The sequence below is a fragment of the Malania oleifera genome, chromosome 13, assembly GCF_029873635.1.
Source record: "Malania oleifera isolate guangnan ecotype guangnan chromosome 13, ASM2987363v1, whole genome shotgun sequence".
NCBI lineage: Eukaryota > Viridiplantae > Streptophyta > Magnoliopsida > Santalales > Ximeniaceae > Malania > Malania oleifera.
The window spans coordinates 17,607,571-17,630,294 of record NC_080429.1 but is presented as its reverse complement, the minus strand read 5'-3'; the positions used below and the strand labels follow the sequence as shown (position 1 = coordinate 17,630,294).

The following is a 22,724-nucleotide window of genomic DNA, read 5'->3' as shown; positions in this document are numbered from 1 at the left end:
CACATGTCATGTTTCCTCCCTTTATCATTCTTCTCATGCTATATTCTCTACATCATTCTTCATCTCATACTTTGTTCCTCCCATCATCACTTATCACACGCTTTGTTCCTCCCTTTATCATTCTTCTCATGCTATATTCCCTTCTTTATTCTTCACCCCATACTTTGTTCCCCCCATCATCACTCCCCTATGTCTTCTTTCCCATGCTTGTCCCAAGCTAAGTTTATAAATAATCTTCTTATTCCAAGCACAAAAGAAGAGGTTTTTCTTGATGGTAGGAGAAGATTTCGAATATTGAAGTCTTATATTGTGAGTTTGTGAAGTTTTATTTTTTCTTCTTTGTGGATAAGGAGTTAGGTTACGTTTCATTCTCTTAGAAGATCAAGTGGACAACCGATCCTGTTTCCTACTGGGTCGGGTCACCCTATCTGAAGAAAGCGCTCCGTAGTGCCTCGAGTTAGAACTCATGAACCACCTTCGGGAAGACACTGTAGACTAATCTCTACAGATTCACAGACAGAAAAGGAAAACCGGAGGAGAAGAAGACGAGAGGTAAAACTAATGGACTTTCTCTTCCTATGTTACATCTCCGCCCCTTTCCCAAACCGGCTTCTGCCGGTTTATTTGACTTTATTTTAATTTTAATTTTAAATAACTTCCTTTTAATCCATAAAAAACCAAAAAAAGAAGTTTCATAAAAGACACAAAAATTCAAAAAAGTTCTCAAAAAATTCAAAGATTTTTAAGGCTTTGAAACTTGTTTACATTTGAAATTTTTTGAAGAAAATCCAAGAAAGTTTCCAACGTGTGTTGCAAAGGTTAGATTTGTTTCCTTACATTCAAAATTTTCAAAAATACGTTTTAAAGTCATATATTTAAAACTATGACTTTCATGGTTGTTGCCTCAAATTTTGTTGTATTCGGAAGAACATTGGAAAACCCCGAAAAATCAATGGTCTCCTAAAACCTTAAACTGGTTTTCCCCCAAACTGGTCAATGTTTGAGCGGTTCACCATTCCCAGACCGGTTCACCCTGGTTTTCTCCATTTCGCTTGTATACTAATAATATTTAGAAAATTCACAAAAATCACAAAATTTTCAAAATCCCAAAAATATTTTCACATTTTGATTTCAACTGATTTTATTTGTGTTATTTTAAAAGTTTGGGAAAAATCACAAAAATTATTTTCACACTTAAGAAAAATCACAAAAATATCTTTTTAGGCACGAAAAATCATTTCAATCCCGAACAAATTTCAAAAACCTCTCAGAATAGTATTTTTCCTACTTAGAAAAACCTATAGATTTCAAAACTCTTAGGAGCGTATTTTGTATCCTATTTTCGATTTTCCTTCCCGATGATTGCAACCAAGGGCATTGACTCTTCAGAGTATTGGATTGCCCCGATTATGAGGGAATAGCTATGAGGTATTTTCATTCTTTTGATTTTTGAAAGGGACTAGTTTTGAAAGGCTTATCAAGTTTATTTCAGGGATAAATTTTTGATTAATTTGGTATCGTTCGTAAGAACGGGTGCGTAGGGGGGTGCTAATACCTTCCCCTCATGTAACCGTACTCCCGAACCCGACTTTGGTGACGCAGACCGATTCTACCCCTAACGGGGTAGCAATCAAGTGTTCTAACCACACTTCAAAAGGTTAGTGGTGACTCCTTCACACATGTTTTCCATGAAAAATCACATTTTCAAAATACACATTCATTTTTCCCAGTTCGCAAGTCGAACCCATTTTTAACCAAAGATTGGTTCTTAGGGCTGGGTCTGGGACGTCGCGACATATATATATATTTTAAGAAGGGTGGGACCTCCATTTATTTATTGATAAACTCTCACTTTTGACGAAGGAATATGGTGGTTACAAGAATATATATATATATATATATATATATGTATATATATAATTAATTAATTACATATACAATAAAATTTTTGTTTCGAAAAATGACACATAAGAATTGTATACACAGAGTTATTATCCAGGTAAGAATGAACTAGACCATTCAACCAAGGATTTAAAGTCAGTGCTTTTATATTTCCTAATGAAGAAAAATGTAATTTATTTCTACAACTTAATAAAATTATCTATGGCGCTTATAGAAAATAGCAGTACATTCATAAAAGATAAAAGAAAATGTACAATTGTGCAGAATTTGAAAAACCCTAAAATTGCAGTACTTAATAGTGTAATATAGCAAGAACTTGAAAATCAATCGATTGATTGATCATCGGCTATAGATTGGTGCACTTATACGCCAAATACTTAATCAATTTTGTTAAACCTTTTTAATTTATCAAAATAAAAAAAAAATCACAAATGGAGTTTGAGAAAGTACCTAAAAAGCAGTTTAAAAAAATTCTTGAGAAGCTAAAAATTGTAAGGAAAAAAGAAAAACCTAAGATGATAGGATTTTTTTGCAAAAGTTCGAAACCTCTTTTCAACTGTTTCGAGCAATTCCTAACAATTCAAGACCACCCACAAACCATAAAAAATAATTAAAATAAAAAAAGGTAAAGATACTTCGAAATGATAAAAATTGTTTGTACAAAAGGGACAACTAAAATTTGTTCAATCACAATTTGTATTGGTAATAATAGTGACAAATTAAATATAAAATAGATATTTTTATATGGTATTTTTTATTAAATTAATACTTTTGTTTAAATATTTTAAGCTCCCGTTTAAAATTTGGAGAGTGTGACAGAAAGGAAAGGAAAATATAAAGGAATTCAATTTCTTATGTTTGGTTATCGATCGAGAAAAGTGAAAGAAAAAGTAGTAAAAATTATATCAAATCAATGAATAAAATCCTTAATCCAAATGGACCTAAGAGTAAAAAACACCAAAGTGAGGAGAAATTCCTTGGATATATATGGTTGAAGTTCTTGGTTCTTCTACCATACATTGCTATAACACTTTGCACACTTAAAGTTATCATTATCGTAATAAACAACATATTATCTGGTTTAGAACGATCTCACAATATATATAATGCTATTTATTATGTAGAAGAGAGGATTTGTATCGTCACATATGCATATGAATGATTCCAATTCTTTTCTTCTGTATGGATATCTAATTGTGATTTTTAAATATTTGTTAGGCTACATGATAAGACATTAATTTGATTAATTAAATGACATAAGCAATTAAGCTATGATAGCACCAATTTGTTCTATCACTTTCCTTTACTATTATATATATATATATATATATATATATATATATATATATATATATATATGTAATATATTTCTGAGTAAAATATATAATACATATAAAAATCATTGCAATACTAGGAAGAAAACCATTTTAAGTTCTTCATTCAATTGAATTGATCGACAATGGGGTTCATTGACATCTTGTTTTCAATTCTAGTCGTAGTTCTAGCTGTTTTCATTACCAAAATTCTTGGGGTTCATTGACATCTTGTTTTCAATTCTAGTCGTAGTTCTAGCTGTTTTCATTACCAAAATTCTTGGCAACAGAGTGTTCCTAGAGAAGAAAAAGAGATACCATCCCTTAGGCGGCACTGTCTTCCATCTACTACTCAACTTCAGTAGGCTGCACCATGGTAATGTGTTGGTTCCATGGTTGTAAGCTTTCCTTGGGAAAAAGTCCAAAAGCCAATCCTCAACATGTGGTCATTGTCTTTTTGGCAGTGAAAAGAGGAATCGAGTAATTTCTAACTTGCAGAAATTTCATACTGAGCCCAATTTTCCCAACAGTTTCCCTATCTTCCTTGTTTCTCATGAAAATTCAGGAGGGAAAAGTGTTACCTTAGGTTGGGGAGCATGGATTTGGAGGCTTGATTTGGATTCATGTGGATTTGGACAAAAAACAGTATAAAATTGTACCAATTTTCTTCCAAATCCGCACAATTCCAAATCCAAATCCCGAAATCTAAGCTCCCAAACACTACCTTTGTTACTTCACTAGCATAGAGGACTCCATTCTTTCTGAAGAAAGAACTTGTTGCAGGGATGGTACCACTATAGTATTTTGACCGATCTCCTGGGCGATGGAATCTTCACGGTGGATGGCAACAAATGGCGGCATCAGAGGAATGTATCGAGCAATGAATTCTCCACTAGGGTACTGAGGGACTTTAGCAGTGAAGTGTTTAGAAGCAATGCAGCAAAACTTGCTCACACGCTATCCCAAGTTGCGGCCTCGAATGAAATAATAGATATCCAAGTAAGAAAGTACAAACGGTAAAATTTTACATATATCTTTCAATGATATAGACTAACCACTGTAGTAGTGATCATCAACAGGTCAGTTCATGAAAGCATCCTTGCACTCTGTATTCAAGGTCATTCTTGGTGTAGAGCTGGATAGCATTTGTGGAACAAATGAAGAAGGAACCCGGTTCTCCAAAGCTTTTGATGAAGCAAGCACAATAACCCTGTACCGGTATGTCGATATCTTCTGGAAGATTAAGCGATTTCTGAATATTGGATCAGAAGCAGTGTTGAGGGAGAGTATCAAAGTCATTGATGAGTTCGTGTATAAACTAATCAGAAGCAAGATGGAGCAAGAATCAAAACATGGTCCACCTGTAAGTTGATTAACACTATTGAGATATTCTATGTATTAGCGATATATACACTTTCCATTTTTAGCACAATATTTACTTTCCATTTTTTCCAATTCTCTTATGCATATATACCCTTGTAATCCTTGTATTGAAAGTAAAAATCAATAGAAAAACTTTTCTCTCAATTTAACATGGTATCAGAGCACACCTAATTTTTTTTCATTCATTCATTCATTCTTTCTTTCTTTCTTTTTGTGTAACTCCAAATATGATGAGCTTGGTGTCAAACGAAAGCTAAGACAAAATCCTAAAATTTTCATGTTGAACACATGTTAAAATAAAGATTCGTGGCAAGCCTCTGTTTCTTTTTCCAGCCACATCTATTCTCTCTCAGTCCTCAGATCTCCCATCTCGTCTCTGGCTTCTCTGATCACAACAGAGTCCATCTGTCTCTTAGTACATCGGCGGCATTCGTATCTCAGTTTGTCTTCTCCGGCGATTTGTCTGCTCTCAGTCTCATCTTCTCCAGTAGCTCTCGACTTTGGCTAGTCATCTCCGACGGCCTTCTAGCGGAGCTCTGGTGAATTCCAGTATCTTCGGTGTTCGGTGGCCATTATCTCTCAGTCCTTCGGCTATTTTCAGTTCCCTTAGCAACCAACTACTCCGGCCATCTTCTCCGACAATCCCGTATCAGTTCAGTTCTTCGGCTTCATCTCTCTTAGTTCCAGTTCGTCATCTCAGCTAGTTTCACTTCGTAGTTTTCCAACGATCCATCTCAATCGTGTTTTCTTTCCCAGCACCCATCTTCTTCGGCATTTTTTCGGTTGATCATCTCCGGTTTCCGCTCACCTTAGTGGTCTCAACACTTTGACGGCACCTTCGGCTTCGCTGATTAAACTCGAAGATTATCAAATCGAAGGTTTATATTTTTGGTCGTTGCAACGTTCGGATCTGACCCAATTTGGCAGTTTGATTCCTCTGAACTGATCTGACATTATTGAAGCATCTGGTTTTTCAATGGCGGCAAATATTGTCACAGGTTCTTCAACCTCTTCTGAGATTGCTATCCCTGGTCTCACAAGCAAACAATGTCGTCGACTCTTGGCTCCTTTATCAACCTTGAACACCAACTCTGCCAATTTTGCTGGTAACCTCACCTTTTGTCATTCTGCTTCTCTTTCTAACACTGAATGGATTGTTGATTCAGGTGCCTCCGATCACATGACTTCCAATTTGTCTTCTCTTGATAACATTCAGCTTCTCAAATAGCCATGCCCTATTAAGCTTCCAAATGGTGACATTGTTCTTGTAACTCACATGGGCACTATGCGATTTTCTCCTCATTTCTCTCTTTCTAATGTTCTTTATGTGCCTTCATTTAAATTTAACTTATTATCCATTAGCAAACTTATCACTGATCTCAATTGTGTTACTATATTTTTTCCCACCTTTTGTGTCTTTCAAGAACTGTCAACGAGGAGGCTAATTGGAACGTGTGAAGTACGCAATGGGCTTTACCACTATAAACCCGCCTCCGCCTCCGTCCTCCACTCTCAACGTGTTTCTGACACTACTCTTTGGCATTAACATCTCGGTTCCCTTTCCATTTCATGTAGTCTGAAAACCTTAAATATTTCTTCTCCTCATTTGCCTTGTGATGTTCGTGCCAGAGCAAAGCACACTCGTTTAACTTTTTCCTTGAATACACATAAGATCACATTTTGTTTTGATCAGATTTATTGCGATATATGGGGTGGTTATCCTACAGCTTCACTCTCTGGGGCACACTATTTTTTAACAATTGTGGATGACTACTCACGTGCTACATGGGTCTATCTTATGCGCATGAAATCTGATACTTTCACTTGCCTTCAAAATTTTTGCGCCATGGTAAAAATCATTTCAATTGCACTGTTAAGCATGTAAGCACTGATAATGGTCGAGAATTTCTATCCACCCCGCTTCAAATTTTTTTCCATGATCAAGGCGTTTTTCACGAGCGCACATGTGTGGATACAGCTGAACAAAATGGTGTTGCTGAGCGTAAACATCGCCATCTTCTTAATGTGGCTCGGTGTTTACGTTTTCAAGCCAATCTTCCCATTTTTTTTTAGGGCGAATGCATTCTAACAACCACCTATTTAATTAATCGCACTCCTTCACCTAGCCTCAATCATAAGTCCCCTTATGAACTTCTTTTTCAGAAACCACCATTGCATACACACTTGCAAGTGTGTGGGTGCCTATGCTATGCCCAAACCACTCACCAACATCGCGATAAATTCTCTTCTCGTGCTCTTCGATGTGTTTTCTTAGGTTATCCTACTCATCACAAGGCTTATTGTGTCTACAATCTTGAAAACAAAAAAATTTTCATCTCCCGTGATGTCACTTTTGAAGAAAATGTTTTTCCCTATCATCTCATCTCTCCAACTCCTACATCTTCTCCAGTCATTCCTCTTCCTATTCTTGATATACATCGTTCCTACACTTTACCTCCTCCACCAACCACACCTGACCCTAGCCCCTCATCTCTCTCTCCTTCTCCCTTGGTCCCCTCCTCGACAACCCCACCCTCACCCCCTTCCCCTCCACCCCCTACCACCTCCTCCACCCACCTCTTCACGGCCCATGTCACACATCCCTCTCCCTTAACTGATTATATCTGCCTTACTTTACCAAAGTTCTCCATGGCTTCACACTTTTCAAGATGTCCCTCAGGTACGATTCATTGTCTCTCCTCTTTTTTATCTTATCATCGTTTCTCTACTCAACATTTGGCTTTTCTTTCTATTATGTCCCAACATCCCGAACCCACCTCATATTCTTAGGTTGTGCTACACTTCCATTGGCGTGATGCCATGACTTCTGCAATCCAAGCCTTAAAAACCAATAATGCAAGGGTTCTTCAACATCTTCCACCTGGAAAAAAACCAATTGGCTGTAAATGGGTCTTCAAAACAAAACTTAGGGCTGATGGATCCATAGAGCGACACAAAGCTCGCTTGGTGACCAAGGGCTATACTCAGGTAGAAGGTTTGGATTATCATGATACTTTTGTTCCTTTTGCTAAACTCGTTACTGTCAAGTGTGTTCTTGCAGTGGCGGCTGCTCGGAATTGACATCTCCTTCAATTGGACGTCAACAACGCTTTTCTCCATGGTGACCTCGATGAGGAGGTTTATATGATCCCTCCCCCAGGTTATTGCAAATAAGGAGAGACTCGTGTTTTTCGTCTTCAGAAATCCCTTTATGGCCTCAAGCAAGCTTCTCACAATTGGTTCTCTAAATTATCCTCTATTTTAATTGCTGCGGGCTTCACCCAATCTCAGGCCGATCACTCTCTTTTCACCCGCTCTCGGGGTCAGTCTTTTACTCTTCTACTTGTTTATGTTGATGACATTCTCATGGCAGGCAATGATCTCTTTGATATTAGCACTTTCAAAGTCATGCTCGCTCAGAAATTCAAACTCAAGGATCTTGACAAATTGAAATATTTCTTTGGCCTCGAAGCAGCTCGCTCTCCCACTGGCATTTTTCTCAACCAAGGCAAATATGCTCTTGACATCCTCACCGATAGTGGTCATCTGGGTGCTTGTCCTGCCCACTTTCCCATGGAACAAAATCTGAAGCTCAATAATACTAATGGTGATCTTCTCTCCGATCCAAGCTCGTTCGGCGACTCGTTGGACGTTTGATCTATCTCACCATCACTCGTCCCGACATTGTATTTCCAATCAATATTCTCAGTCAATTTATGCTCCAGCCCAGACAATCGCATTATGATGATGTTGTACGTGTTCTTCGATACATTAAGGCCTCTCCAGGTCAAGGCTTATTTTTTCCTACTACGAACACTCTTCAAGTCTTAGCTTATTCTGATTCGGATTGGGTTGGTCGTCCACTAACTCACCGCTCCACCACTGGGTTTTTCATTTAGTTGGGCACTAGTCCAATTTCTTGGCGCACTAAGAAACAAACTGCAGTCTCTCGTTCCTCTGCCAAAGCTGAGTACCGGGCGCTTGTTTCCACTACCTGTGAACTTACATGGCTTAAAACTCTTTTAAATGATCTTGGCGTATTGCATTCTCAGTCTATGCTCTTATATTGTGACAGCCAAGCGGCTCTTCACATTGTCCAGAATCCTGTTTTCCACGAATATACCAAGCATATAGAAATCGATTGTCATATTGTTCGTGACAAGTTACGAGCTGGCCTCTTCTTCACTAAGCATATTCCTACCCATAGTCAGCTCACCAAAGCTTTGGGTCGTGAACATTTCCAAACCTTATCACGCAAGTTCGGCATTACGGATCTCCATGCTCCAACTTGAGGGGGAGTATTAGCGATATATACACTTTCCATTTTTAGCACAATATTTACTTTCCATTTTTTCCAATTCTCTTATGTATATATACCCTTGTAATCCTTATATTGAAAGTAAAAATCAATAGAAAAACTTTTCTTTCAATTTAACACTAGGTCTCCCCCTTCCCCCATCAAAAGTTCTTGGTCTGCCGCTAGATCCAAATCAAACATAAGGAAAATTTTATAAAAACACTCTGTGCTCACATGAATGGCAGATGAAACAAGGGGACATTTTGTCGAGATTTCTTGAATTGGAGGAGACAAATCCAAAGTACTTAAGAGACATAGTTCTCAGTTTTATGATTGATGAAAAGGACACCACAGCCTCCATTCTTTCCTTGTTTGTTTACATGCTCTGCAAGCATCCACACATGTTGTGCCAGGTACCCCAATTGTGCCAAACACCAATACTACAACTATTGCTATTGAATATATAAGAAATTAAAGTAATGCAGAAACTAATAATAAAGCAATAAAAAAAACAAGACAAGAAATTTACGAGGTTCTGTAATGACCCTCAATAAAATATATCATAATAAATAAAATGGTCAACCTGAACCCGTGGGTAACGGGGATATCTGTCAAACACAGCGGAAAACCTAGTAACAGTAAAGTAAAATCTCAACATCCAATCATAAAACATAATACCAGAGTTTACTACATTATCAATATACTGTTTATATGTACAATCTCCAAAAGTCAAAAACAACACTAGGACCATACAACAAAAATCTCATAATCCTAGTTCAACGCTTACCCTTCTAGTAGGGAAGCTCCACTCAGTCAACGACGGCCTTGACCTGCCTGCTTCTCTAGGTTTCCTGAAAAAATATATTAATGTTAGAAGTGAGACACTTCTCAGTAAGGGAAAATAAACTAAATATAGCTATGTGACAATATGAATATTTAAGGTACATATACATATATAGTACATTTCATAATTTTGTAAACATCCATCATATCGTACTGGATAAGCATGTATTTTCACATCTGTTAATAAATCATAACATATATAAAAACATCTATTATAACTGTAGTACTGTAAACAAACCCAGGATGAATCGCTAGCTGGTGTCATGTATTACCCCCCATGACGGGTTGTGCAGCTCGAAGGCGAGACTCGAAAATGGCTGGTCGACCACTGCCAAATCAAATATGTCTGTAAGTACGATGGGCCCGCCACACCCTGGTCTGGACTGCCAGGTGGACGTCCACACTTTCTTGAAAGCCACATCGACTATCCATCTCCCATCCCGTTGTGAAATGGTTAGCACTAATCTGAGCATAGATATCTAATCTACATATAGCTACGGTACCGAACCCCTGAACTGAACTAAACTAACATCCTGGTTGTGATAACATATAATACATGATCATATATATAACATCATTATGGCCTCGAGCCGAAAATATAGTACTTACGGCCTCGTGCCGATATCATACATAAATACGACCTCGCGCCGATATCATAAATACGGCCTCGTGCCGATAACATAAAAACATGACCTTGCGCCAAAATCGTTTCAGGTATATACATTCTGAAAATAATTCATTTATCATACATTCGTCAAAATGATTGTAATATAACATATCTTTTCATAATACCTGAAATCATATTTTATTCATAAAATCTTTCATATCATAATATGTTCACATAAAATAATATTCATGCCACACGTGCACTGTATAAAATCATACTTCTTATTCTAAAATCGTAATTCTTTGGCATCTCATACATACATATATGTTTCATCATAATAGCAATATTTCCCAAATGTACATTTCATCTATAATATACAAGTATAACATTTGTTTTCCTGAAAATAAATTCACTCATAATTAATAATAAATTGCGTGAAAAATAATTGCTTTAGTTTATTCTCTTACCTGGCTACTGAGAAAGCCCCTAGAATATCCTAGCCTAACCCCCGTAAGATTTCCTGCTCAGTACCCTGACACTCAAAACTCCCAGTATTAAACATCCGTATTTTCATGCGTACATCAATTTCTATAACTACCATAAAGTCTAATTTGGCTTAAAAAGCCTTACCGCAACTTAGGGATGATTTCCAACTTCGTTTCCCCAACGATCCACTCCAGCAAACTTGTAGAAAACTTCGTCAGGAGCGTTGTGGTAGCCTCAGATCTTCGATCTGACGTAAAACTAGCCTAAAATCGAAGAGAGAGTGTGAGAGGGCCGAAGAGGAGAGAGAGAGAGAGAGAGAGAGAGTGGTGAGGAAGCTTCAAATGACGTTTAAAAATCAAATTTTTCATATTTATAGACGAGGGATTTCGTCGACGAGCCCGTCCTTCGTCGACGAATTCTCACTAATTTCGTCGACGAAATTCAGTCTTCGTCGACAAAATTCGGTCGGCACCAAAACTCCTTTCGGTATTTCTTCGTCAATGAAGCCCTGTGTTCGTCAAAGAAATCCTTAAAACCTTCGTCGACGAAACCCTATGTTCGTTGACGAATTCAGGCAATCTCTTATAGAAGTTGCACTCATTGTTGGGGTGAGATGAGGATCTATTCTAACTGAAGGAAGGTGGTTTAGGAGGAACAACCAAAACAGATACAGATGGAGGATATGTTCCGTTTCCAGTATGAGATTTGAGACAAGTCTCCTCAGCCAACAACTCATTGACCACTAATTCAATTGAAGGTAGTGGAACGTGATGTAAAATTGATCCATGAATGCCCTCGAAATCATTAAGGAGAGCCATAAAAAATTGGGCCAATCATTGCTCTTCCATACAAGCAATATATAGAGAAAACTTTTTGTAATTCCACAAATTCTATGAGAGCCAATTGATCCTAAAGATCAGTCATAGCTAAATAAAAATCTTGAACACTCCTATCCTTTTGTTTAAGTGCTTGAATATCCATCTCCAATTGATATTGAACAACAAAGTTTGATCGAACATTCAATCTTGTCAAATGGTCCCAAACCTCCTTAGTAGTTTCATATTTTGCAAATTGAATCCCAATGTGACTATCAACATAATTGTTGATCCAAGTAATAACTTTAGAGTTATGAGTATCCCACGTATCCAATAAGTCCTCATGTAACGATCCAACCTAGGTCTGCCAGGAAGCACTGCGTCTCTCCTCCTCCACCTGGACCAGACAACAGCGGGAGGACCTTATCAGACTAATGACTGGCCCACAAACCAACACGTGTCATTTTCAGTGTGTTTTGTCCTCACTCACACACTTCTTGAGAAAACTTCCCAGGTGGTCACCCATCCCAAGATTGCTCCAAGCCAAACACGTTTAACTATGGATTTCTTATGGGAAAACTCCTGAAAAGAAAGGTGCACCTTGTTGATATGGGTAGTAATATCTAATCTTTTCAAGTCTTTTCATCCATGGGGTATCACATTCTCCCCCACTTATAGAACGCAACGTCCTCGTTGCGAACCCACGTTTCCAAACCCAGATGATGTGAATCTCATCACACTTCCGGCTAGGTGTTGGCTCTGATACCATTTGTAACGCCCCAACCTCGGTCTGCCAGGGAGCACTGTGTCATTCCTCTTCCACTTGGACCAGAAAACAGGGGGCGGGCCTTATTAGACTAATGATTGGCCCCACAAACTAACACGTAGCCTTTTTAGTGTGTTTTGTCCTCACTCACACACTTCCTGAGAAAACTTCCCAAGTGGTCACCCATCCCAAGATTGTTCCAAACCAAGCACACTTAATTATGGAGTTCTTATGGGAAAGCTCTCGAAAAGAAAGGTGCACCTTATTGATATGGTAGTAACATCTAATCTTTTTAAGTCTTTTCATCCATGGGGTATCACACCTCATATTTATCAATCCTCTCCACAGGTTTACAAGCCATGCTTGACATAACTCCACATCTTCTTACCCTTTGAGAAAATTTTCATCACACAACTCCAATAAAAATAATTTTTACTATACAACCGCACACTAATAGATTGTAGAGAATTATCTCGTTCACTAGCCATGGTGAACAACAACAATTGTACCCAAGACATAAGAAACAATGTAATTTGAGAATGGCAAGAGTGAAATCAAACATGCCAATACCAAGCTAAACGAGAATCCAACAAATCACAAGTCAAACTCTAACCAAAAGCAAACCATGTCCAGATTCACCAATAGCCAGAATACCAAAATCGAATCGTACGAACACTAAAAAAAATATAGGTTTTAAAAATGAGGCATCCTTGAAATTAGTTCACAGGCATGACCCATGCTCTCAATTGCTCTCGTAAAACCCAACGTTGTCTCTCGCCGAAGTCCTCACCCCAAGACTTATACTGATGCCACCTCCGACTGCCCCCTTGGCACCGGCAACTACGTCATCACCGTCGGCCTCGGCACCCCCAAATTCGACCTCCTCCTCATCTTTGACACCGACAGTGACCTGCAACTCCACCACCTGCAAACAACTCCTCTGCCTACGGTGACCAATCCTACTCCAACGACTAGTTCACCATTGAGATGCGAAATTCCATAGAGCAAAGCTCTGATACCATGTTAGAATCAAAGAGGAGAAAAAGATTGGGAAAAGAAAAGGCTTTCATTGAATTATTAGGATTCTACAAAAGATAAAGATGACTTATATAGCCTACAAGAATAAAAGGAAAAATAAAAAGACTATTCTACCATGATATAATGCAAATAATTATTATCACTAACAAGTACTTGGCCATTTGCCAATTGTAATGTTTGGGATTTGAGGCAAGTTAAATCTAGAGTGGGGTTGTCTCATGCTTAAAAGATATGGGAAGCATAGGTAGTTGGTACTCACTGTTTGGTGAAGACTTTGAGAATCTTCACATGAACTTAATATATTTGGAGATGATGAATACTAACTTGACTCAAAAGATATCGATTCTCTATTCAATTTTTTACTGTTAGATACATAATATTTTTAACATAAATTAAAGTGCTTGCTTTTTTTTTTTGTCTAAAATTGCTAGCTTGTACTAAAAGGTGTGTAAATGCATATGTAGTAACTTCTAATAGATTACATTAAATAAAAGGTAAATATATATTCTATGGTTTAACTACATCTTTGATATATAAGAATGAAATTAATGAAATCAATCTAAAGGTATGGAATCAAATTTCTAAATTAAATTTTTATATTTTTATTTTAAATTTTCTTTTGTATATTTTAAGACAAAAGACATTGGCCTCCTCTCATACCTCCTTAGGTTTCAAAAAATTCACCAATATGTATTGAATTTTTAAAAATCTTAGAAACTTCTCTTGACATTTGATTTCTAAGACATATATAACTTTCAAAAAGTTGATTTTTTTTTACCATTTGGGAATTAAGTTTGCATTTTTTTTGATAAATTTTAGTAGAAGACAAGAATTTTTGAAATTTAAGTGGAGGTCTCAATTTTTTTTTGAAATTGCAGGAGAAACTTGTATCTTTTCACGTTATTATTACCACCCATTTTGACTTCAAACCCTCTCCTTGTTGAGGGGTAGAGAATATAAGATCTACTTGCATCCCAGTAGCTTGCCAAACCACAATTTAAATAATCAATGGTGAACATTTAATTATTATTTTTTGGGCAGAAGACACTTACATCTTTTAAGATTTGGTAAAAAGATAGAGACCTCTCATGAGTTATCAAAAATGTCGCAGATCTAACAAGGGATTTCAAAGATGTCATAAACATCCACCAAGGTTTGCTAAAAAGACAAAGACCCCTCCTAAAAAAAACTTGTCTTTTTGCAAATGACAAAAGACATTCACCTCCCTTAAGGTTTTCTAAAAAAACATATCTTTCTGCAAAATATAAGGAAAAATTTATGTCTTTTTGGCAAATTTCAAGAGAGGTCCCTCATATTTTTAAAACCTTAGAAAAAGTCCTTGAAAATTTTGAAATCTCAAGGGAATTTATTGTCTTTTTACCAAAAACTCAGGAGAGGTTAGTGTCTTTTGCCTTTTCGCAAAATATAATGGGAAGTTTGTGTCTTTTAACAAACTTGAGAAAGGTTGCTGAGATTTTTGAAACCTTAGGAGAGGTCATAAAAATTTTTGAAATCTTAGGGGAAGTCGGAATTCATTTTCTTTTTGCCGAAACTTAGGAGATGTTATTGTCTTTTGTCATTTTACAAAATATAAAGAGAGATTTGTATCTTTTTAACATACTTCAAAAGAGGTCCTTGAAATTCTTAGAATGAGTCATTTTTAGAATCCAATAATATTAAGAAAGGAAAAAAAAAATCAAATAATCCATATTTTCATGTTTGGTTATAAAAAAAAATGAAAAAAAAAAGTTAAAAAAAAAAAAAAAACCAAATCTAAGAACACAATTTTGATTTTACACATCATAAGTATTTATATTTTTCTAATTTTTAATTATATTAAAACAAATTTTTTTTAATAATATTTAATAAAAATATAAAATATATATAAAAAAAATTTCCTCCTTATCTTTCTTTTTCTTTTCCTTTTCCTTTTCCTTTTCCTTTTTCACATAAAATTTCTGACCCAAATTGACGTTAAGGCCGATTTTCAAAATTTTTGAAACCACAATTAATATTATAGTCCTTTTGTCTCTTTTGTTCCGTTGACGCCGTTAGCTCTATTAATGTGTCTTCACCGCCAAGCTGCATCAGACGAAATACCCGCCAAAAGACAAAAAAAAAAAAAGTGTTCAATGTGCATCACATGGATGCGGCTATTCTCATCCACTCACGTCAATTGCATGAGGATGTGAATAGAACACGTAAGCAAATTAAAAGGCATGCATTAATCTTATGAGTTTTTTTACGAAAATATTAAAGAAAATAGAAAAAAAGACAAGTGTAGGTTAGTTAGGATAAAAATTATGAAAATGTGTTCAACTTATATTTAAAAAGTCGATTCTATTAAATATAAGTTAAAACATGAATTGATGGGTAAAAATGAAACAAAAAATAAAACAATAAAACAAAGGTTAGCCATCAATTAATGTTCAAAACTGATAAGTTCGGGATTTTATTAAAAAAATGACACTCACTTAAGCCCGCATCCGTTCGGCCTCCCCCTCCCCCTCCCATGCCACCCGTATATGTTTAAAAATAGTAAGGTGTCATTTTTTGTAATTATTTAAAAATTAAAAATTATTTGTATAAATAAAATAGTATCATAATTATTTATTCTTTTTTTATTTCCTATAAATATAGTAAAAATAAAAAATTAACTCATCTATTTGCCCCTTGTGTAAAGAAGTGAGGCTAACAGATACTAAAATATGATGGATTAGTGATTTAAGGTCGTAATCAAAATACGATTACTCACCATATAAGGCCCATAAAGTCCGTTCTCTCAAAATATTCGATATTCATTTAGTTCAAATTTTATAAAATAAGTTTATTTATTTATTTGCTTATTTTTATTATCTAGAACTCCAACTCGGGCAGCCTTTTAGGCTCATCTAGGCCGCACCAAATTGGAGGATAAAAACAGTACTGACGCTTGCCCATTGATGCATTTATAATAATTTATTTGATAAATCAAAAGTGAAAGAATTAAACTAGAGATCTTGGGCTCATCAAAGCCTAACTTCACACTTATCACCTAAGCAAATCCACTTGGACAATTTTTATAATGTAATATTGGCATTATGCCAATATTTATTATAACAAAAAATATAATGTGAAAAGGGAACTAAGCACATGAATATCGAAATAAACAGGGGCTCCAAATTCTGGCAGACAAGGGAGACTTTCTGACACTCAGCGCCAAGTTGTTGGGTCGTTTTCACGGCAGGTTGCACGCATGGCCCCTCATCTTATATAATTAGTACGTGTGCCTATGTAGTAACTCACCAGAAACCTGCGCTTTGACACACACACAACCCTTTTACGGCGGCCATGGCAGCGTCATCGAAAACCTCCAGCATTGACGTTAAAAGTCTGGTTGATAGGGTGAAGGAACGTCACTCGGTGCTCCTCTCATCATCGTCATCATCCGTTGATCTCTACGCTTTTGTTTCCCCTTCTGCCTACGACACTGCGTGGCTGGCCATGGTTCCCGATCCTCAGCGCCGGAACCAGCCAGCGTTCGCTGCCTGCCTCCAATGGATACTGGACAACCAAAGAGTCGAAGGAATCTGGGGAGAGGTTGACGGCCATGGCGTTCCCTCCATTGACACTATTCCTGCTACTCTGGCCTGCATGGCTGCGTTGAGGAGATGGAACGTTGGAGATGAAAACATAGAGAAAGGTTCATAGCGTCTCATTCACTTGTACATTTTTCTTAAAATGAATAGAGCTTGATTATTTACTCAAAGTATAATATAATTTTATATTTCAGGTTTGGAATTTATTCATGCAAATGCAGATAAGCTTCTTACAAGTCTGAGAACTCATTGTCCTCGTTGGTTTGCCATTGTTTTTCCAGCAATGCTTGAACTTGCAGGCACAAATGGTGTAAATGTGGTATTTCCCAACAGCATACGTGCGGTGGTGACCCAAATATTCTCCCATAGGCAAATAATCCTTAACACGTATGGATTCATGCATAAATTAATTATGAGATGAGAATGATTTTTTTTTTTTTTTAATGATGTGGGAACTCCGCCCACTGACAGGCCCTCTGAACCCCCAGTGCAACACCAAATCCACGGGGTGGAAATGTTGCCTCCTGCCCATTGACATATTGGTAATTCACCGTGTAAATCACAAGTGGGGAATCGAACCTGTGACTTTGAAGTCATCAGAGTCACAAGTCTGCCCTTACTACTTGAGTAAGCCTAGTTGGGCGAGATGAGAATGACTTGCCTTACAAAACCATTCAAACTTCTCATAATTTTCAACTTGGTGCAAATTAAGGTTTAGGAAGAAAAACCCACTCTCTTTCATATTACAATCAAAATTAATTTCAACAGTAGTCTGACTCAACCGTTTTATGTAAATGGACAACACCCGAAATGCATTTTACAGGATATCGAATATGCTATCATAAAATTTATATTTACTTAATTAACTAATCATGCATGTTCATTAATATTCAGGGAAAAACTTGTTGATGGGTACCACTATCCTCCATTATTATCATTTTGTGAGAGTTTGCCCTCGTCCTGGTTTATTAATGAGGACAGAATTCTTAATCATTTGGGCAAGGATGGTTCATTGTTCCAATCACCCTCTGCCACTGCAAGTGCTTATATGGTCACTGGAAATGAAGATTGCATTACTTACCTGAAATGTCTTGTTCAGAAGTGCTCCAGTGGAGGTAATTGATTAGGAATGAATTTTATTTAATTTAACTATTCATATTTCAATGGATGTAACTATTAGGAATGGATTTAATTTAATTTAATTATCCATAACAGAAATTATATTGATAGTTTAATTAACATATTATTAATTAATTAACTAATGGATAAATAAACTCCTATCCTATGGGTTTTATTTTATTTTTATTTTAATTGTTGCAGTTCCAGCTATATATCCCATGGATGAGGAACTTATAAAGCTTTGCATGGTGGATCAATTGGAAAGGCTAGGGGTTGCCGAGCATTTTACTAGGGAGATCGAAGAATGTTTGAAACTAGCTTACATGTAGTTTAAGAAAAAAAAAAAGTAAAATTTGCCTTCCTAAACCAAGTAAGATAACTCAAATAGCCTAATCTGAATTTGTAATGAAAATTTATTTCAGTAATTACAAGAGTCAGGAACTGTCAGAACTCAATTTAAAGCCAGCAAAGGTATTCAAGGATTCACTAGCATTTAGGCTTCTGAGGATGCATGGGTATAGGGTATCACCAAGTAAGTTTTAATTCCATGCTTGCTAACTTTTACTAAGAGGAAAATTTATCTCCATCCCACATGGAGTAGGAGTACTAAAGTGTTCATTAATAAAAAAAAATAATTAATTTCTTTTTATTCGCAGAGAGCTTCTGTTGGTTTCTACATCACGAGGACATCAAAGGGTACTTGCAAAACAATTTTGAAGAATTCTCAAGCGTAATGTTTAGCATTTATCGAGCAACGGATCTTATGTTTTCAAGCGAATATGAGCTTGAAGAAGCAAGATCATTTTCAAAGAAATTACTAGAAATGACTTTATCTTCCAAAAGCAGGGGCGACAATCTTATCATGTTCACATCTCTTCCAAGAGTGGTATTTAATTTCACTATAAATTAAGTACTTATTTGGGTATTTATGCTTTTATTTATTCATGTACAATAGTTAAAGAGAGCATTACACAAACTCCATGCTTGGTTACATCTTAATTGTATTGGATTTGCTTAAATTTGCATGAGATGGTTTACAAAATATATAGTACTAAATTTAATTTGTTTGAAGGCATGAGATTCTTTCTTCTAAACACAACTTAACATGAATTCTTCAATATATTATGCACAATACATATATTTTTTTTTTAATTTTGCATATCACCACATAGATTGAACATGAGTTGAGTCTTCCTTGGATTGCTCGAATGGAACATTTGGATCACCGGCTATGGATTGAAGAAAATGAAGTTTACCCTTTATGGGTAGGAAAGGCCTCTTTCTATAGGTATATGTCTTCCAAAATGCATACATTAACACACACACACACACACACACACACACACACACACATATATATATATATATATATATATATATATATATTCCTAATTTTGTTTACAATTTATGCTTTCACGTGATACATATTAGACATAATAAAATTTCTAACAAGAAATTTTCAAATTAGGTTATCATGTCTTCACAATGACGAGCTAATGCGACTTGCTGTGAAAAATTTTGAATTTCGACAATCAATTTATAGAAACGAACTAGAGGAGTTAAAGAGGTAAAGTTATAATTTGTATAGAATTTCATAGACATCTTGACATAATGTATATTTTGTTTTAGATACAAAAAGTTGCCTCTCATATTTATGTATGCATGTATGTATCTGTGTCGTTATGTATTTCTCTAGAATATATACTAACCCTAATAAATTAGTAAAGAGAGGATTGAAACAAATTTTTTATTTATCATTAACATTTTCTACCATAAATTTTTCAAAAACATCCTCTTGCAATATATTGTAAACTTTATCAAACAAAATAGTATTTATTAATTGTTTCTCTACTTATGGAAATACAGGTGGTCTAAGGATTGGGGACTCACTAGTATGGGATTTGGTAGGGAGAAAACTTCCTACTGTTACTTTGGAGTAGCTTCCTGTTGTAGCTTGCCTCCTAATTCTGAAGTGCGAATGATAGTTGCAAAAAGTGCAATTGTTATTACGGTGGCTGATGATTTTTTTGATATGGAAGGTTCCATGAATGAGTTAATAAGTCTCACAGAAGCAGTTGGAAGGTGTGTACATAATTATAGTTTGATCATTCAAATAGATCAATTTATCCTTTTTTCGATTTTGAATTTAAACTTTCATGAATTTGAAAAAACATAATGTAGAATAACATTATGTTTTATTCAAATCATATAAGTCTAAATTCAATACTTGAAATTTATACTCATAGATACAATCTAACTTTCTTAGTCATATATTAAATAACAGATGGGATGGAAAAGGCTTGAGCAGTGCTACTAAGACTATTTTCGATGCCCTAAACAACATTGTGAGTGATATTGCTACTAGACATTTCCATCAACAAGGAAGTGACATAACAAAGGGTCTTCGAGATATAGTAAGCTTACTTTCCAACATATAACTCTTGCATTGTTGATTATATCCTTTCCTTAATTTTATATATATTGGATCATCTGAAATAATGACATGTGGATTTGATTTGGGGATATGGTCCAAGTGGTATGAAACATTTGGATCATGGCTGACAGAAGCTAAGAGAAGCAAAACTCAATGCCTACCATCCATGGATGAGTACCTCAAAACTGGGATGGTATCTATAGCAATCCATACAATAGTTCTTCCAGCATCATGCTTCTTCAACCCAAGCTTACCGAATCACAAACTCAAGCCTTCCAAATATGAAACCGCCACAACTTTGTCCATGCAGATTGCTCGTATGTTGAATGACATTCAAAGTTACCAGGTAGTTAATAAAAGATCATTTAATTTTTCTTTTTGGGGCAAAAAAAAAACAACCAACATTTCATGAATTCACACATACAAACATACACAAGTATACATAAATTCCAATTTCTTATTGTGTCTTCTTTGTAAATATATAGGACTTCTGACAAGTGCATACTTAGTGACATCATATATATTGTTGTATTAGGACATTATGCTGAATTCACATGTATCACAACAGATATTGACTACATGTACACTAAGTGACTTAAAAGTGGACATATGTGTGTACAAAAGTAACTAAGCACCTGTCTTTTCTTTTTTCTAGAATTGTACCCACTCAAGTTGTGTGTGGTTGAAGTCTGAATAAATAAATTTGAGGCTTGTTTGGATTCAAACAATAAAAGAAGCTATTGAGATTTGAGAGAATCTTACACATCTATAGAAATAGAGGGAGCGATAGTCTTTGTAGATTTGGGTATAAGGATTACTTTTGTAGCAGCTCTACCTATTTGAAGTCTTGTATCCACAGCTAGGCACATTGCTCAACTAGATAAAGTGTTGTTTTCTTTTGTTTTTTGTTTGAATGTGCTAAATGTGTTCATAATCCCTAGATGTATTTCTAAGCATATAGGAGTTTGAGTGCACATGCATGCATACCCTATTTACTTATCAATGTCTAGTTGCTTTGCATATAACAGAAGGAGCTAGAGGAAGGGAAACTTAATCTTGTTTTACTCTACTTGAAAGAAAATCCTAAGGCAACCATTGAAGATTCAATTGCATATGTGACAGAGATACTTGATAAAAAGAAGAAAGAGCTTATTGAGGAAGTTTTGATGGATGGTTTGAGTGCAAATTTGCCTAAACCGTCCAAACACTTCCATCTATCATGCACCAAAGTGTATCAAATGTTCTTCTACTCCTCCAATGGATTCGATTCCAACACCAAAATGCTTCCTCACATTCAAAGAGCAATCTATTTTCCTCTTCAAGTTTGTTCAGTGATGTCTCCATAAGCAAAGCTCATTGTAACGTTAGGTCATTATGAGTCGAAGAAGAGAATTTCGTAGATTGAAATGCCCAATACTCGATTTGACCCTGCTTGGATTAAGGATTTTGTTTTCAAAAAAAAAAAAAAAAAGGAATAAAATCCATTTCCCATTGTATTTTCTTTTTATATCATATACCGTTAATAATGAAACTTTTTATTTTAATATGGTTAAAAATAAATAAATATATATATAATTAATTATATATACAATAAAATTTTTGTTGCTAAAAATGACACATAAGAATTGTATACACAGAGTTATTATCTAGGTAAGAATGAACTAGACCATTCTACCAAGGATTTAAAGTTAGTGCTTTTATATTTCCTAATGAAGAAAAATGTAATTTATTTCTACAACTTAATAAAATTATCTATGGGGCTTATAGAAAATACCAGTACATTCATAAAAGATAAAAGAAAATGTACAATTGTGCAGAATTTGAAAACCCTAAAATTGCAGTACTTAATGGTGTAATATAGCAAGAACTTGAAAATCAATCGATTGATTGATCATCGACGATAGATTGATGCACGCATACGCCAAATACTTAATCAATTTTGTTAAACCTTTTTAATTTATCAAAATAAAAAAAATCACAAATGGAGTTTGAGAAAGTACCTAAAAAGTAGTTTAAAAAAATTCTTGAGAGGCTAAAAATTGTAAGGAAAAAAGAAAAACCTAAGAAGATAGGATTTTTTTGCAAAAGTTCGAAACCTCTTTCAACTGTTTCGAGCAATTTCTAACAATTCAAGACCACCCAC

The 22,724-nt window shown here is 35.6% G+C and overlaps 1 protein-coding gene across 1 annotated transcript; it reads left to right on the top strand.

The window, feature by feature from the left end:
- Nucleotides 1–16,732: 16,732 nt before the first annotated feature.
- Nucleotides 16,733–21,927, top strand: LOC131145718 (S-linalool synthase-like). Its single transcript, XM_058094913.1, has 12 exons — nucleotides 16,733–17,132; nucleotides 17,223–17,415; nucleotides 17,923–18,143; nucleotides 18,349–18,472; nucleotides 18,570–18,679; nucleotides 18,804–19,033; nucleotides 19,320–19,435; nucleotides 19,616–19,714; nucleotides 20,014–20,229; nucleotides 20,432–20,561; nucleotides 20,682–20,927; nucleotides 21,610–21,927. Exons 1-12 carry the CDS (start codon nucleotides 16,781–16,783, stop codon nucleotides 21,925–21,927), a joined length of 2,355 nt encoding a protein of 784 aa, XP_057950896.1. The 5' UTR covers nucleotides 16,733–16,780.
- Nucleotides 21,928–22,724: the final 797 nt, after the last annotated feature.